The sequence below is a fragment of the Budorcas taxicolor genome, chromosome 1 (genome assembly GCF_023091745.1).
Source record: "Budorcas taxicolor isolate Tak-1 chromosome 1, Takin1.1, whole genome shotgun sequence".
NCBI lineage: Eukaryota > Metazoa > Chordata > Mammalia > Artiodactyla > Bovidae > Budorcas > Budorcas taxicolor.
Window position 1 is genome coordinate 36,925,934 of NC_068910.1, and position 15,236 is coordinate 36,941,169.

Consider the following 15,236-nt stretch of genomic DNA (forward strand, 5'->3'; position numbering starts at 1 on the left):
TTTATCATTTGTATGGATAAATTCTAACAGTTCAGTTCATTTTAGTTATTAGTTTTCCCTATAGTATGAGATATCCAATTAAATTCTCCCTCAAATTGGCCATAAATTTTGGTGAAAATGACAGAAGCTTCATTTAGCAAACAATTTCTGTCAAAGAATCTAAGAATGGAATAATTAGATGATTTTCTATAAGGATGATTTTCACCTGTGTACCTGAATGAAAATACCTGGTTTCTGTTCTGATTTGTTTTGTTGTTTTGATTTTTGTTTTTGTCCCAATATGGTACAGCATGTCCAAAGTGGCTGGAATGTCAGATCAAATGCAGTTGTTTACAGACACAAAGGTGAATTTTGTAATACTCTTTTCCCCACTGATTTGGTGGGTTTTGACAGTTGTATAATATGCTCTACCCACATCCTCCTCTTAAATAGAGTCATGTTTGATACTCATCCCTCCATTCTCACTGGAGCATTAGAAAACTGATCAGGGCATTTCCTTGGGGTATTCCTTTTAGCACATACACTCACTCAGTATCCATGGCACAGCCATAGTTAGTAATAACTCATTCTGAAAAACTCCTGTGATATTTATTGAGTAAGGACTGATGATTGGCGCTAATCTAGATCTTAGGAACGAGAAAGAAATCAGAGAGGGATGGTACCTCAATGTGATTTATGCTCCAGTGCAGCAGAAATAAGGGAAGACATAAGTCAGGAAACATGACACAAAGTCATTAGCATTGCTGAAGGAAATGCAGTGATGTTTACCTTCAGTCTGGAATATCATGGATAAAATGGCATTTGAGCTGTAATTCAAATATTCTGGAAATCCATTTTATCTGAGTTTTGTCACAAGCGACTGTTGTGAATCATCTGCCCCTCAAGCCATGTGGGGAGATGGGGAATGAAGAGAAAGCATTTGTAGTGGCCTGACAAATGGTCCATGTGGCAACAATGTGTGAGAACATCCTAGGCCCATCCACTTTTTACAGATGAGGAAAGTGGGGTTTAGCAAGCCTACAACTTACCAGTAAATTATATACTCTTGGATTTCAACCCTAATTTTGTGATTCCTCTTTCACAGTTGTGCCCTTGTAGAAATGAAACATCATTTTTTTCAAAATTTCTTGATTAGTTAAAATACTGAGGGTACAAGTAAGAGAAGATGATTCTAGATATTGAAGCAGAAAAGGGGTTTATTGAAAAGTTAGAAGATGTTCCCAGAAATGATGGAGAAGACCAGAGCCAGAGTAGAGTGAAAGGTGTAGGTAACATCACAATCAGGTTTTCTCAAGGAAGATATGGCCAGTGGAATCTAAACTTTGCTACATTTTTCTTCTCTCTGACTTATTGCTTAGCATCCAAAAACCTTAGAACAGTATCTGATTGACTTAAAGATGTGAGAGCGCTCACCCCTTTGTCGAGGGCGGGCTGGCCATCTTGTTTATATGCCACTGTGACAACACTGTAAGTTGTTATCCTAATTCTGAAGGTGAAGAAACTGAGGCAGAGAGAATATTTAATAAATTGCTTAAGATCATCTCTTTTGTAATTCTCTCCATACTCTTGACACGGCTATTTTTTCACTAAACACTCCTTGAGGGCAGGATTAGTCTCTTATGCATATTTATGTCATCTATACCTGCTATGGGGCTTCCCAGGTGGCTCAGTGGTAAATAATCTGCCTGTCACTGCAGGAGACACAGTAGATGCGGGTTCGATCCCTGGGTCAGGAAGATCCCCTGGAGTAGGAAATGACAACCCACTCTAGTATTCTTGCTGGGAAAATCTCATGGACAGGGGAGCCTGGTGGGCTACAGTGCATGGGGTCACAAAGTGTTTGACATGACTGCGTGACTGAGCAGGCAGCAGCAGACATATCTGAAATAGTAACGTGGTACATAGCTAAGACTGAATAAATGGTTGAATAATTTAAAATATATGGTACAATATAAGAGTATATATTGCAATGTTTGTACAAATTAAGATATAATAGCTTTCATGAAATGGACAAAAATTCAGCATTTCCTAATTTGCTTACAGTTTTCATATCCATCAGCTCATTTGATTTTTTTTAAGAAATGCCTTCAGTTAAAGGGTATTATTATTTTATAGTGGTTTAGTTGTAAATAAAATCTCAAGGGTATAATTTTCCCATATTGATACAACTGTAACAAATAGTTCTTAATTATAAATAGTATACTATGCAACAAAGAAATCTTTAGTAAACTCTGTTATCTAAAAAACCTAGAAGTTGTACATTATCTTGACACAGAATCACAAAACTAGGAGTTGCAAATAAAAGAAAAACAAGCCACCAAGTTATTATTAAACTTCAATATTAAATTAAAGGAGAAAAATTCCAATTACAGTTATAAACAAGTGATAATGGCAACACAATATATATAAATTAACAGAAAATGCATTTACATGTGTTTATTAGACAAAAAAAAGTATGAAAAAGTTATATATTTTACTACAATTTTTAAAAAAAATATATGGTAAGAAATGTAAAGAAAACAGAAAGAAGGAAACTTGAACTTGAAAAATATTCATGCATTTATTGGGGAAGAGGAGGCGAGATGGAAAAGAATGAACTAGCTATTTTCTCCAGGCTGAAGTTAACTGTAGCACACTCCTTCTTACCTACTACTACTTTAAGACACCCTTTAAAGTAAATGTGAATAGGAAAGATAAAATAATGGGCTAGAAAGTAGGATAAAACTCCGAAACTAAGAGCAATTTGAAAAAATAGAGCCAAAGTGATCTCTAACAGCTTAATAAATGACCGGGAGTATCGCAAAAGTGAATAGAATCGGTTTACCAGTGCAGTGGCAAGACCAGTGCCCTTTGCTGGAAGAACTTCATACCATACAGGCTAGAGTAATGGTTCTCTTTAGTAAGCCTCGGAACCACCTGCAAGACTTGGTTAAAATACAGCTTACTGTCCTCGTCCCCACAGCTTCTGTTCAGAGCTTCTGAGGTGGGTCCTAAATTTGTATTTCTAAGTTCCCAGCATGCTGCTACTGGTCTGAAAACCATCCTCAGAGCCACTGTGCTGGAATATTGGAGACCCTGTCTTTAGAGTTCACCCCTGAGAAGACGGCTGGACCTCTCACTGTTCAAGTGATGTCTCAGATTTGTTCTTTATTCTAGAGACGGGCATTACATACATCTAAGAAAAGCCATGAATAGCTAGCTTCCTGTTTGGATCTTAGATTGTGTCTGTGTGTATGTCCAAATTGCTGAAGTATGGATCTGTATACAATCAGAATGATGTTAAAATGCATTTTGATAAGGCAGGAACATGTCGAGAAAACAAAATGAGAGATATTGAATGAAAGACTTTAATATGTACTATATTTTATTAAACTTGGCTGTAGATAAAGATAGCTTCCCTGGTGCCTCAGACAATAAAGAAAGTAAAAGTGAAAGCCTCTCAGTCGTGTCTGACGCTTTGCGACCCCATGGATTAGTCCATGGAATTCTCTAGGCCAGAATACTGGAGTAGGTAGCCTTTCCTTTCTCCAGGGGATCTTCCCAAGCCAGGGATCGAACCCTGGTCTCCCACACTGCAGGCAGATTCTTTACCATCTGATACACAAGGGAAGCCCAAGAATACTAGAGTGGGTATCCTATCCCTTCTCCAGGGGATATTCCCGACCCAGGACTCGAATCAGGGTCTCCTTCATCACAGAGGGATTCTTTACCAACTGAGTTATCATCAGGAAAGCCTAGATGGTAAAGAATCTGCCTGCAATTCAGGAGATCTTGGTTTGATCCTTGGGTCAGGAAGGCAGATTATGATAGCTAAACTTTAACTCTTAAGAAGACTATGTAGCTTTTCATTTCCTTAAACCATTTCAAGTCATATCCTAAAGACTATATGAGTGATGATAGGATCAGAGATCACTGGAGCACTGGATTAGGCATATATTAAATCTAAGTTGTAAAGAAAATCTCCAACTTCAGCAATATATAGGCTGTATAAATCATTAAGTGTAAACTTTTCATCTACTTTGGTGGAGGTGTGCTCATTTGCTAGCTTCTGTCTGACCCTTGTAAGACCCTTCTGTGACCCCAAGGACTGTAGCCCACCAGGCTCCTCTGTCCATGGGATTGCCCAGACAAGAACACTGGTATGAGTTGCCATTTTCTTCTCCATTGGTGGAGATGAGATGTTTATTAATCTAGTGAAATAGCCAAATGACTATGGAAGTCCATTTTAAAAATATGCCTTATATAATAGGGAAACCCAACGGGTATCATTTTTTGCTAAATAACTCTCTGGTATTATGATCAGTGAAGTCTTGATATCTGTCACTGAAACAATACTCCATAGTCATTGCTGAAAAAATAACAATGTGATTTCCTAGGAGAAATGATATCTGTAGATGTTTATTTAATTGATATGATTCTGTGAAATATAAGTCAGCCTGGTGAAGTGATTGTGTTGCTGTATAGTGTTTTTGTTGTTTGACTCTGAAGTCAACATTTGCAGTTCATTTTGCAAAGAAGATGATCAGGCCTCATGTCTTTACAAAAGACTTTGTGCCTCACCCACTTCCTGTAGTATTGGGGAGGTAGGTGGGAAGATTTCATTGTACATGAAATTGCACTAGTTTACACTCAAGTGATCTACCTGTTGTTATTCAATTTCACTTGCCATCGCAAAAGAGGACTCGTATACTCTAAGTGTGGCGAAGGCAATGGCACCCCACTCCAGTACTCTTGCCTGGAAAGACCCACGGACGGAGGGGCCTGGTAGGCTGCTGTCCATGGGGTCACACAGAGTCGGACACGACTGAAGTGACTTAGCAGCAGCAGCAGCAGCATACTCTAAATGAGTATAGCCTATCCATAGGTAGATGGGTGTCCATGTACAATCTTTCAACTTCTCCGCATGTTTGAAATTTTTCATAAAATGTTGAGAGATGAAATGAAAGACCATATTGTCTCCAGAACCAAACTTCAGTTCAGTTTAGTTCAGTCGCTCAGTCGTGTCCAACTCTGTGACCCCATGAATCGCAGCACTCCAGGCCTCCCTGTCCATCACCAAATCCCGGAGTTCATTCAGATTCATGTCCATCGAGGCAGTGATGCCATCCAGCCATCTCATCCTCTGTCATCCCCTTCTCCTCCTGCCCCCAATCCCTCCCAGCATCAGAGTCTTTTCCAGTGAGTCAACTCTTCGCATGAGGTGGCCAAAATACTGGAGTTTCAGCTTCAGCATCATTCCTTCCAAACAAATCCCAGGGTTGATCTTCAGAATGGACTGGTTGGATCTCCTTGCAGTCCAAGGGACTCTCAAGAGTCTTCTCCAACACCACAGTTCAAAACCATCAATTCTTCAGTGCTCAGCCTTCTTCGCAGTCCAAGTCTCACATCCATACATGACTACTGGAAAAACCATAGCCTTGACTAGACGGACCTTAGTCGACAAAGTAATGTCTCTGCTTTTGAATATGCTATCTATGTTGGTCATAACTTTTCTTCCAAGGAGTGAGCGTCTTTTAATTTCATGGCTGCAGTCACCATCTGCAGTGATTTTGGAGCCCCAAAATATAAAGTCTGACACTGTTTCCACTGTTTCCCCATCTATTTCCCATGGAGTGATGGGACCAGATGCCATGATCTTCGTTTTCTGAATGTTGAGCTTGAAGCCAACTTTTTCACTCTCCACTTTCACTTTCATCAAGAGGCTTTTTAGTTTCTCTTCACTTTCTGCCATAAAGGTGGTGTCATCTGCATATCTGAAGTTATTGATATTTCTCCCAGCAATCTTGATTCCAGCTTGTGTTTCCTCCAGTCCAGCGTTTCTCATGATGTACTCTGCATAGAAGTTAAATAAGCAGGGTGACAATATACAGCTTTGACACACTCCTTTTCCTATTTGGAACCAGTCTGTTGTTCCATGTCCAGTTCTAACTGTTGCTTCCTGACCTGCATATAGGTTTCTCAAGAGGCAGGTCAGGTGGTCTGGTATTACCCTCTCTCTCAGAATTTTCCACAGTTTATTGTGATCCACACAGTCAAAGGCTTTGGGATAGTCAATGAAGCAGAAATAGATGTTTTTCTGGAACTCTCTTGCTTTTTCCACGATCCAGCAGATGTTGGGAATTTGATCTCTGGTTCCTCTGCCTTTTCTAAAACCAGCTTGAACATCAGGAAGTTCACAGTTCACATATTGCTGAAGCTTGGCTTGGAGAATTTTGAGCATTACTTTACTAGCGTGTGAGATGAGTGCAATTGTGCGGTAGTTTGAGCATTCTTTGGCATTGCCTTTCTTTGGGATTGGAATGAAAACTGACCTTTTCCAGTCCTGTGGCCACTGCTGAGTTTTCCCAAGTTTGCTGGCATATTGAGTGCAGCACTTCCACAGCATCATCTTTCAGGATTTGAAATAGCTCAGCTGGAATTCCATCACCTTCACTAGCTTTGTTCGTAGTCATGCTTTCTAAGGCCCGCTTGACTTCACATTCCAGGATGTCTGGCTCTAGATGAGTGATCACACCATCATGATTATCTGGGTCATGAAGATCTTTTTTGTACAGTTCTCTGTGTATTCTTGCCACATCTTCTTAATATCTCCTGCTTCTGTTAGGTCCATACCATTTCTGTCCTTTATCGAGCCCATCTTTGCATGAAATGTTCCCTTGGTATCTCTAATTTTCTTCAAGAGATCTCTAGTCTTTCCCATTCTGTTGTTTTCCTCGATTTCTTTGCATTGATCGCTGAAGAAGGCTTTCTTATCCCTTCTTGCTATTCTTTGGATCTCTGCATTCAGATGCTTATATCTTTCCTTTTCTCCTTTGCTTTTCACTTCTCTTCTTTTCACAGATATTTGTAATGCCTCCCCAGACAGCCATTTTGCTTTTTTGCATTTCTTTTCCATGGGGATGGTCTTGATCCCTGTCTCCTATACAGTGTCACGAACCTCAGTCCATAGTTTATCAGGCATTCTATCTATCAGATCTAGGCCCTTAAATCTATTTCTCACTTCCACTGTATAATCATAAGGGATTTGATTTAGGTCATACCTGAATGGTTTAGCGGTTTTCCCTACTTTCTTCAATTTGAGTCTGAATTTCGTAATAAGGAGTTCATGATCTGAGCCACAGTCAGCTCCTGGTCTTGTTTTTGTTGACTGTATAGAGTTTCTCCATCTTTGGCTGCAAAGAACATAATCAGTCTGATTTCGTTGTTGACCATCTGGTGATGTCCATGGGTAGAGTCTTCTCTTGTGTTGTTGGAAGAGGGTGTTTGCTATGACCAGTGCATTTTCTTGGCAAAACTCTATTTGTCTTTGCCCTGCTTCGTTCCGCGTTCCAAGATCAAATTTGCCTGTTACTCCAGGTGTTTCTTGACTTCCTACTTTTGCATTCCAGTCCCCTATAATGAAAAGGACATCTTTTTTGGGTGTTAGTTCTAAAAGGTCTTGTAGGTCTTCATAAAACCGTTCAACTTCAGCTTCTTCAGCGTTACTGTTTGGGGCATAGACTTGGATTACCATGATATTGAATGGTTTGCTTTGGAGACGTACAGACATCATTCTGTCGTTTTTGAGATTGCATCCAAGTACTGCATTTCGGACTCTTTTGTTGACCATGATGGCTACTCCATTTCTTCTGAGGGATTCCTGCCCGCAGTAGTAGATTAATGGTCATCTGAGTTAAATTCACCCATTCCAGTCCATTTTAGTTCACTGATTCCTAGAATGTCAATGTTCGCTCTTGCCATCTCTTGTTTGACCACTTCCAATTTGCCTTGATTTATGGACCTGACATTCCAGGTTCCTATGCAGTTTGCTCTTTATAGCATTGGACCTTGCTTCTATCACCAGTCACATCCACAGCTGGGTATTGTTTTTGCTTTGGCTCCATCCCTTCATTCTTTCTGGAGAGTTCCTCTTTCAGTATCCAATCATTTTGCCTTTTCATACTATTCATGGGGTTCTCAAGGCAAGAATACTGAAGTGGCTTGCCATTCCCTTTTCCAGTGGACCACATTCTGTCAGAACCTAGATTCAAATCCCACCTCTCTTGATATTATCTTAGATAAATCCCTTAACCTTTTGTGCCTCAGTTTCCTCAACTGTGAAAGATAACTTACTAGGTTATAATAAAATTAAAATGAGTATTTCCAAAGTGCCTGGAAGAATCATTGACATAGGGAAGGACTAGATTGTATATAATGTGAATGTGTGAATGTAACTAGTTATAAAATAAGCTAAAACTTCGCCTACCATTTGATAAATGTTGTTTTCTTTTTCCTTAAAATCACAGAAAATTAAGCTCAAAAACTCTTCAGGGATAGTGTAGTTCAACCCTCTTAATTCCAAAGACACAACACCAATAGACATGTACGAATTCTCAACTAGTCAATAGCAGAACCAGGTTTGCCAGGACAGAACTGAAAATCAAGTTTCCCAGTTGAAAGACCCTGTGCCATCACACCAGAAGCTTCTTCTTTGACAGTGGTGGAGAAGAAAGTTTATAGATTTTTGTTACCATATCCTTTTACAATTTAATATTGTTTGATGCTTTTAGGTAAGTTACAATATAGTATGTTTAAATTTTCATAAATCTGACTGGATTTCATGTGCTCAAATTAAAATTAATTACCATAGACATAATTTAAGCAAATAAGCATGGAAATAATTCAATAAATTTAATATTTTTATTTTACTTACTACATAGTCATTTTGAAATATAACAGAAAAAGAAGGCAGTTTGTTTTATATAATGCCAGCCTATTCTCCTCTTGGTTCTTCTAGAAACTGAGGAAGCAAAATGAGAACTTAACAAATTGGCCTCAGGCTAGAGTGCTGAACAATGGCTACATTATCCTTAAGATTGTCTTGTATTGTTTTATATTTCATAGTTGCAATGGGTTGGTCTCATAGTTACTTATAAATGAAAGCTAGTGACATGAAGTTGAAATATACAGTCATTCTGGTCTTCACTACATGCTTTAAAAATTGAAATAATGATGACAAAATATCTTTATTTGTTGATAATATGATGGACCTTTCAAGAAGGAAAGGAGTTTCCAACAGAAGGTAATCATTTATAACCAAATACGACTTACAAAGTAATCCATATTATTGATTTGGTCAAAAAGTGTATTCAGATGTTATGGAAAAATTCAAATAAACTTTTTAGCCAACCCAATTAAAGGCAAAATGAGAAAGGGGCAGCAGAAGATGAGATGGTTAAATAGCATCACTGACTCAATGGGCATGAATTTGAGCAAACTCCTGGAGATAGTATAGGGCAGGGATGCCAGATGTCGTGCAGTCTATGGGGCTGGAAAAAAGTCAAAGATGACTTAGCTACTGAACAACAACGGTATTTACCAGAAATGGTTATAACTGTTGGAAGGGAGACATTAAAAGGTTCCTTAGGACTCTAATTATTCTCGGAGACAGCAGACTCTCCAGATTTTTGACAGTTACACTGTCTTCTGCTCCTGTGCTGAAGCACTAGCATGTAAGCAAGCACCATCAGTGACAGAAGTGGAAAATTTTAATAAAGGGACTACAGAGATGAGTCCCAGATGCTAGTACAATGGCCTGAGTCCCATCCTGTGAATATGCACAAGCGGAGATCAGGAGACCTTTATGTACCTCCTGGAAGAGTAGTCTATTCCTGCATTCCCAGTCAGTACACACATGTATTCATGAGGACCGCACATAAACATACACACAGCTGTGCACTCCAGCAGAAAACCATAGGACTTTTTCCTAGTGTTAAAATCTTACCATTTTATAATAGGCAAACAAGTTGAAAAATAAATATATTTGTTGGTGAGATATATATATATACTTATATATATATAAAACCTCTCCATTCCCTCATGTAAAATGTTCTAATAAGACTTTAAATGTAAATCCAGTTGTGTATGGATGGCGTCATGCTCAGTATTGCATTGCAGAAGTGTGTATACATATTCTTTCTTTTGTTTTTTTTAAACTTTTTATTCTGTATTGGAGTGTAGCCAATTAACAATATGGTGATAGTTTCACGTGGACAGCAAAGGGACTAAGCCATTCGTATACATGTATCCATTCTCCCCCAAACTCCCATTCCATCCAGGCTGCCACATAACATTGAGCAGAGTTCCAGGTGCTATACAGTGAGTCCTTGCTGGTTATCCATTTTCAATGTAGCAGTGCATAAATGTCCATCCCAGACTCCATAACCATCCAATTGCTGTTATTACTGGCATCTTCAAAATAAAAGTTGGCATATCTTTTTCAGTTGTCCCAGAGACCCCACCCCTCTACCCTGAGAATTTTGCTTCGCTTAGACCACAGGATCTGTGTTTTATGCCAAATCATCTCAAATATAGCCTTGACATTGGATGACAATCCAACAAAAATGCATATTGCATTTAAAGCAGACAAGCCTAATTTTATTGACACAGATAACCATCCTTTCAGAATACAAAATGTATCCATAGAGTTTCTGTTTATTTGTTTAATCTTAAAAGGGACCTGAATTTCTAATAATTGTGGTGTGATTTTGCAACCTTGGCTACACACTGGCTTTAAAAAATAAATGCTGATGGTTGAGTCCTATCCCCATATAATGATTTGATTGGTTAAGTGCATCCTGTGAAGCAGGAATTTGTGAAGCCCTCCTGTAATGTGCTGATATGGATGGAACTGCTGAGGCTCAACCTAGGGAATTACAGCAAATGTATGTAGTTAGGCCAAAGACTTCCACTAGATTTCCAGACTAGCTCACTTTCCAGTTCTACTAGATGAACAATTTCACATATTAAAACTATTTTTAAATAATTGTTTAAATTCTACAATGCATGTTTCCCTAGTTATTGCTAACCCCCCTTTGTTAATATATTTAATCATCACTCTGTAGACATTGTTGGAGCTTCCCAGGTGCGCAGTGCTAAAAGAATTTGCCTGCCAATGCAGGAAACACAAGAGGTGCAGGTCTGATCCCTGGATTTGGGAAGGAAACGGTAACTCACTCCGGTATTCTTGCCTGGGAAATCCCATGGACAGAGGAGCCTGGTGGGCTACAGTCTATGGGTTTGCAAAGCATCAAACACTGAGCACAGCACATCAACATCACCAACAGCAGATATTGTTACCTTTCTTCTGGAAAAGTCATTGATAAAAATTTGTAGCTCCAGGTATAATATTTGACCCATGTTATAGTTAGAACCAAATTAGTAAATTGTGTTACTAAAGCACAGTTAGTAAGTTACACTATTATAAAAAAAAAAAAGCCTTGTATTTCAGTGAATCATAATCACATATTTTACATAGAAGGGATTTGGGTTTCTGGTTCCTATATTGAGTGATTTTGATTTGGGTACTTTGAGTACTCATTCTGCAGATCTCAGAGAAGTCCAGCTAATACAGTATCTTTATAGCATGCATCTTGTATGGGGTGTGTGTAAAGTAGTTTCCAGATTGCTTCTCTTGGCCAGACACAAGTAGTAATTGGAAAGGCAAAAAAAAAAAAAAGAAAAATCAGTCAGGAATAATTTTAATTGTGCATTGTTGTGGCAGTTTTATTCTGGCTTTTGTTGTATTTTAATAGTGACAGCTGCACCTTGAATTTCTTGTTTCCGTGACTAGTGCAATATCCTTTTCCTGAAAGCTCTGTGTAGTTGTAACCTGGTCTTTTGTTTTCCTGCTCTGACTAAGGAAATTAATTTTTTTGGTTACAAGATGGATAAAGGACAAATGTTAAAAAGTGTCAATTGTATTCATTTTTTAATATCGAGAAAGCATCCAATCCTGTGGTCTGTCTTCAACTAATTTTAAATATGATTTTTTTCTGGCCACCTGTGGGTTTGGCACAAATTAATTAAATGCTCCATTTCTTTTATCTAATTGAGGCCATTTCCACCTCTGATGAATAATTTCATAAAGTTTGTTACAAAGGAAAATGCTTTGTGAGTGACTGTTTATGCAAAGTAAACACATAGAACAGCTCTATTTTACCCTTTGCTTGTGGCAAAGGCCTTCTAGACATTCTGTTGAGAGGCATTCTCTCTCAAAGAAGGTCAGCCTCTTCACTTTTTTACTTAAGAGTATGAAAATGTACTTGACCCTAAGCTTCAAAGCAGAGAAGTAAGCTTTACCAAGCAGGTACAGTGTGCATTTAATCAATGAAATGGCAGAATACGAAACCAATGGGACTGAGATTGAATTCAAGGAAGGTCAGGCAGCCTGAAGTGATCTGATATTTTCTAAATGAACTGTTCGAAGCTCTGGCCTTCAAAGTCATTGTCAGTTTTTGATGATTTCTTCAGCTAAAGTAGTATTACACATAACACAGGGTCACAAATCCAGATGCCTGTGTAGGCCACATAAAGGAATAAATGTGAGACTCACCAGGTAGGTGATAATGGGTGGTCATATAAGCTGTGGCCCAGACTTGGGAGAATACATGGCTAACCAAAGCAATCAACATCTGTTTTGTTCCAGCCAGTTTCTGCCTAAAAGGAATGCTGGTCTAATGTGATAAGAGATCCCAAATTTTTCAGAGGAGCTCTAAGTCTGAACTTTTATTTTAATTGTTGGAAACTAATTTGAAAGGAATCAAAATGCCACACAAGCACTGCAGTTGATATGTTTGGCCCAGCTTCAGCAAGGGACATGAGGCTTCATATAGTCGAGAGTCCCCAGCTTCTCTATAAGAGGAGGGAGGAAGAGTCTCTAGAACTGGAGGGAGTTGAGGATGATGACGAGGTTCCTGATTTTGCAGGAAGCAAAATCAGCACCACTGTCCAGATTAGAGATGCTGACCACAGAGAGAATTAATATGACAGAAAGAAAACTGCTCACTTGGTATTACCTTTTCATCTGCCTGCCCTACCTCTTTACCAGGGGGCTTCCCTTGTGGCTCAGACAGTGAAGAATCTGCAATGTGGGAGACCTGGGTTTGATTGCTGGGTCAGGCAGGTAACCTAGGAAATGGTAACCCACTGCAGCATTCTTGCCTGGAGAATTCCATGGACAGAGGAGCCTGGCGGGCTACAGTCCATGGGGTCGCAAAGAATAGAACATGACTGAGCAACTAACACACACACTTTTACCTTCCAGGATACTGGTCCAGTCATGCAACTGCTGAGTGTTAGAGTTGAGACCATAATAAATGTAACATAACAAAATTATAAAACTGATTAGAACCTTTGAAAGAATATAAATTCTGGCTCATTCTATAGTAAGGGTCCCAAGACTACTAAAGATAATAAAGAACTTGCCCAAATTCTATCACTAGTTAGGGCCAGTGAGAGCGTAAGTGCATTGGGTACAAATATTTTCAAGCGTCTAAGTACTAAACCAGTTTTTTTTTTTCTACTCTGCCTTCATTATATTAAGAACTTTAAAATATGTTATTCATAGCATAGTTCATTGGAGGGCTTCATGATTGATCTGCTCTGGCTATTAATGACAGATGAATAATCACTCAGCATTTACTGAATTACACAACCATTTAGAATGCAGTTTATGGAGGCTCTGAAGAATGATGGAAAGTACTCATCATCAGAACAAAAGCTTGATAGAAAATTCCACATACATTGTGATTATAGCTATTATCATAGTTGAATTACAAAATAACTGGAGGGAAGCTTACCAAAAGTAGCTATTTGAGGTGGATTTGTATGTCATTTAAAAACCTTTATTTTTTTTTTTTGAATGGTTATGTCTATATGCTTCTTTAAATTTTTGTTTTATTGGTGTATAGTTGATTTACAATGTGTTAGCTTTTAGCTAACTACAATGTGTTAGTTTTTAGTTAGTTTTTTAGTTAGTTTTTAACTAACTACAATATGTTAGTTAGCAAAGTGAAGTTATACACACGTACATATACACATATATACACTCATATACACATTCCTTTTATTCCTCTCCATTATGGTTCGCCACAGAATATCGAATATAGTTCCCTGTGCTATACAGTAGGACCTTGTTGTTTATCCATTCTGTATATAAAAGTGTGCATCTTCTTTTATATGCATCTAATCTTTTATCCTTTTGTTTGTTTTATAGTTTTGTTTGTTTATACCTTGTTGTTTATCCATTCTGTATATAAAAGTGTGCATACTTTTATATGCATCTAGTCCCACCCTCCCACGCCATCCCTCCCCCACCTCCCTATCCTTTGTCAACCACAAATCCATTCTCTACGTCTGTGAGTCTGTTTCTGTTTCATAGATAACTTCGTTTGTGTCATATTTTAGTCTACATATCAGTGATACTGTATGGTATCTGTCATTCTGTTTCTGACTTAAATTCACTTAGCATGATAATCTCTAGGCCCATTCTTGTTGCTACAAATGGCATTTTTTTCATTGTTTTTATGGCTGAATAGTATTCCATTGTATATATGTATCACATCTTCTTTCTCCATTCACATGTCAATGGAAATTCAGGTTGTTTCCATGTACGTCTGTAACTTTTAATACAAAATAAATGTATAGCAACCAGAATCAATTATTTTTTGTATATCTACTGAGAGTCTGGCAATGCTCTAGTCTGCCATAGTGAGATAAAATTCTGTTAGACAGTCATACCGCTGCATATGAGGTAGAGTGCTCAGACTCTTCCTTGATTGTTTTCTAAATTTCATGACAGTTTTTTTAAAAATATGCATCATTGATAATTTGGTTGCCATGTCATGCATGGGTTCTACTTCCAACACTATGGAGGGTTGACTGTAAGAATACCCACAGATTTTGTTATTTGCCAGGACAGGCTGCTGTGGGGTGGAGAGTGGTCCTGGAACAACCCACTAAGGACACCAAGGGATAAGTGTACTATTATTGAAAACATTATTGTATGTTACTATATATAATTTCATGTTATTATATAATGTAGTATTATAATAATACTATTATACAGAAAGTGAGGCAATTAGAGGAACTGAAATTTAAGTCTAGACATTTACCATCCTAAAACTGAGTTCTTTCCACTGCTCTACAAACAAATCTATGTAGCGTTAGGAAATGGCTAGGCTCTATATAGTGAATGGCCAAGTAGGGAAGAGTCAAGACTAGAGACATTTCATCACTAGTTCAACTGCCAGGAAATTAGATGCTATGCCACAAAAGAACTGAAAGCTTGAGAGGAACATAACATCTTTTAAGCGGTAGCCATGGAGTAAGGCCATGTTGCCAAAGGCATGGTACCTGTAATTCAAAGACAAAGTCAAGTCAAACAAGTATCCAGCCCCAAGACAAAGCTATCATAG

The 15,236-nt window shown here is 38.3% G+C and overlaps 1 protein-coding gene across 1 annotated transcript in view; it reads left to right on the plus strand.

Annotated features, from left to right (window-relative positions):
* Positions 1 to 1,165: 1,165 nt before the first annotated feature.
* The window catches only part of CNTN4 (contactin 4), a 406,008-nt gene continuing 391,937 nt past the window's right edge, over positions 1,166 to 15,236 (plus strand). Inside the window, exon 1 of the mRNA XM_052644373.1 lies at positions 1,166 to 1,264. Within this exon, the coding sequence (XP_052500333.1) occupies positions 1,166 to 1,264 (99 nt within the window). The remainder of the gene's footprint in view (positions 1,265 to 15,236) is intronic.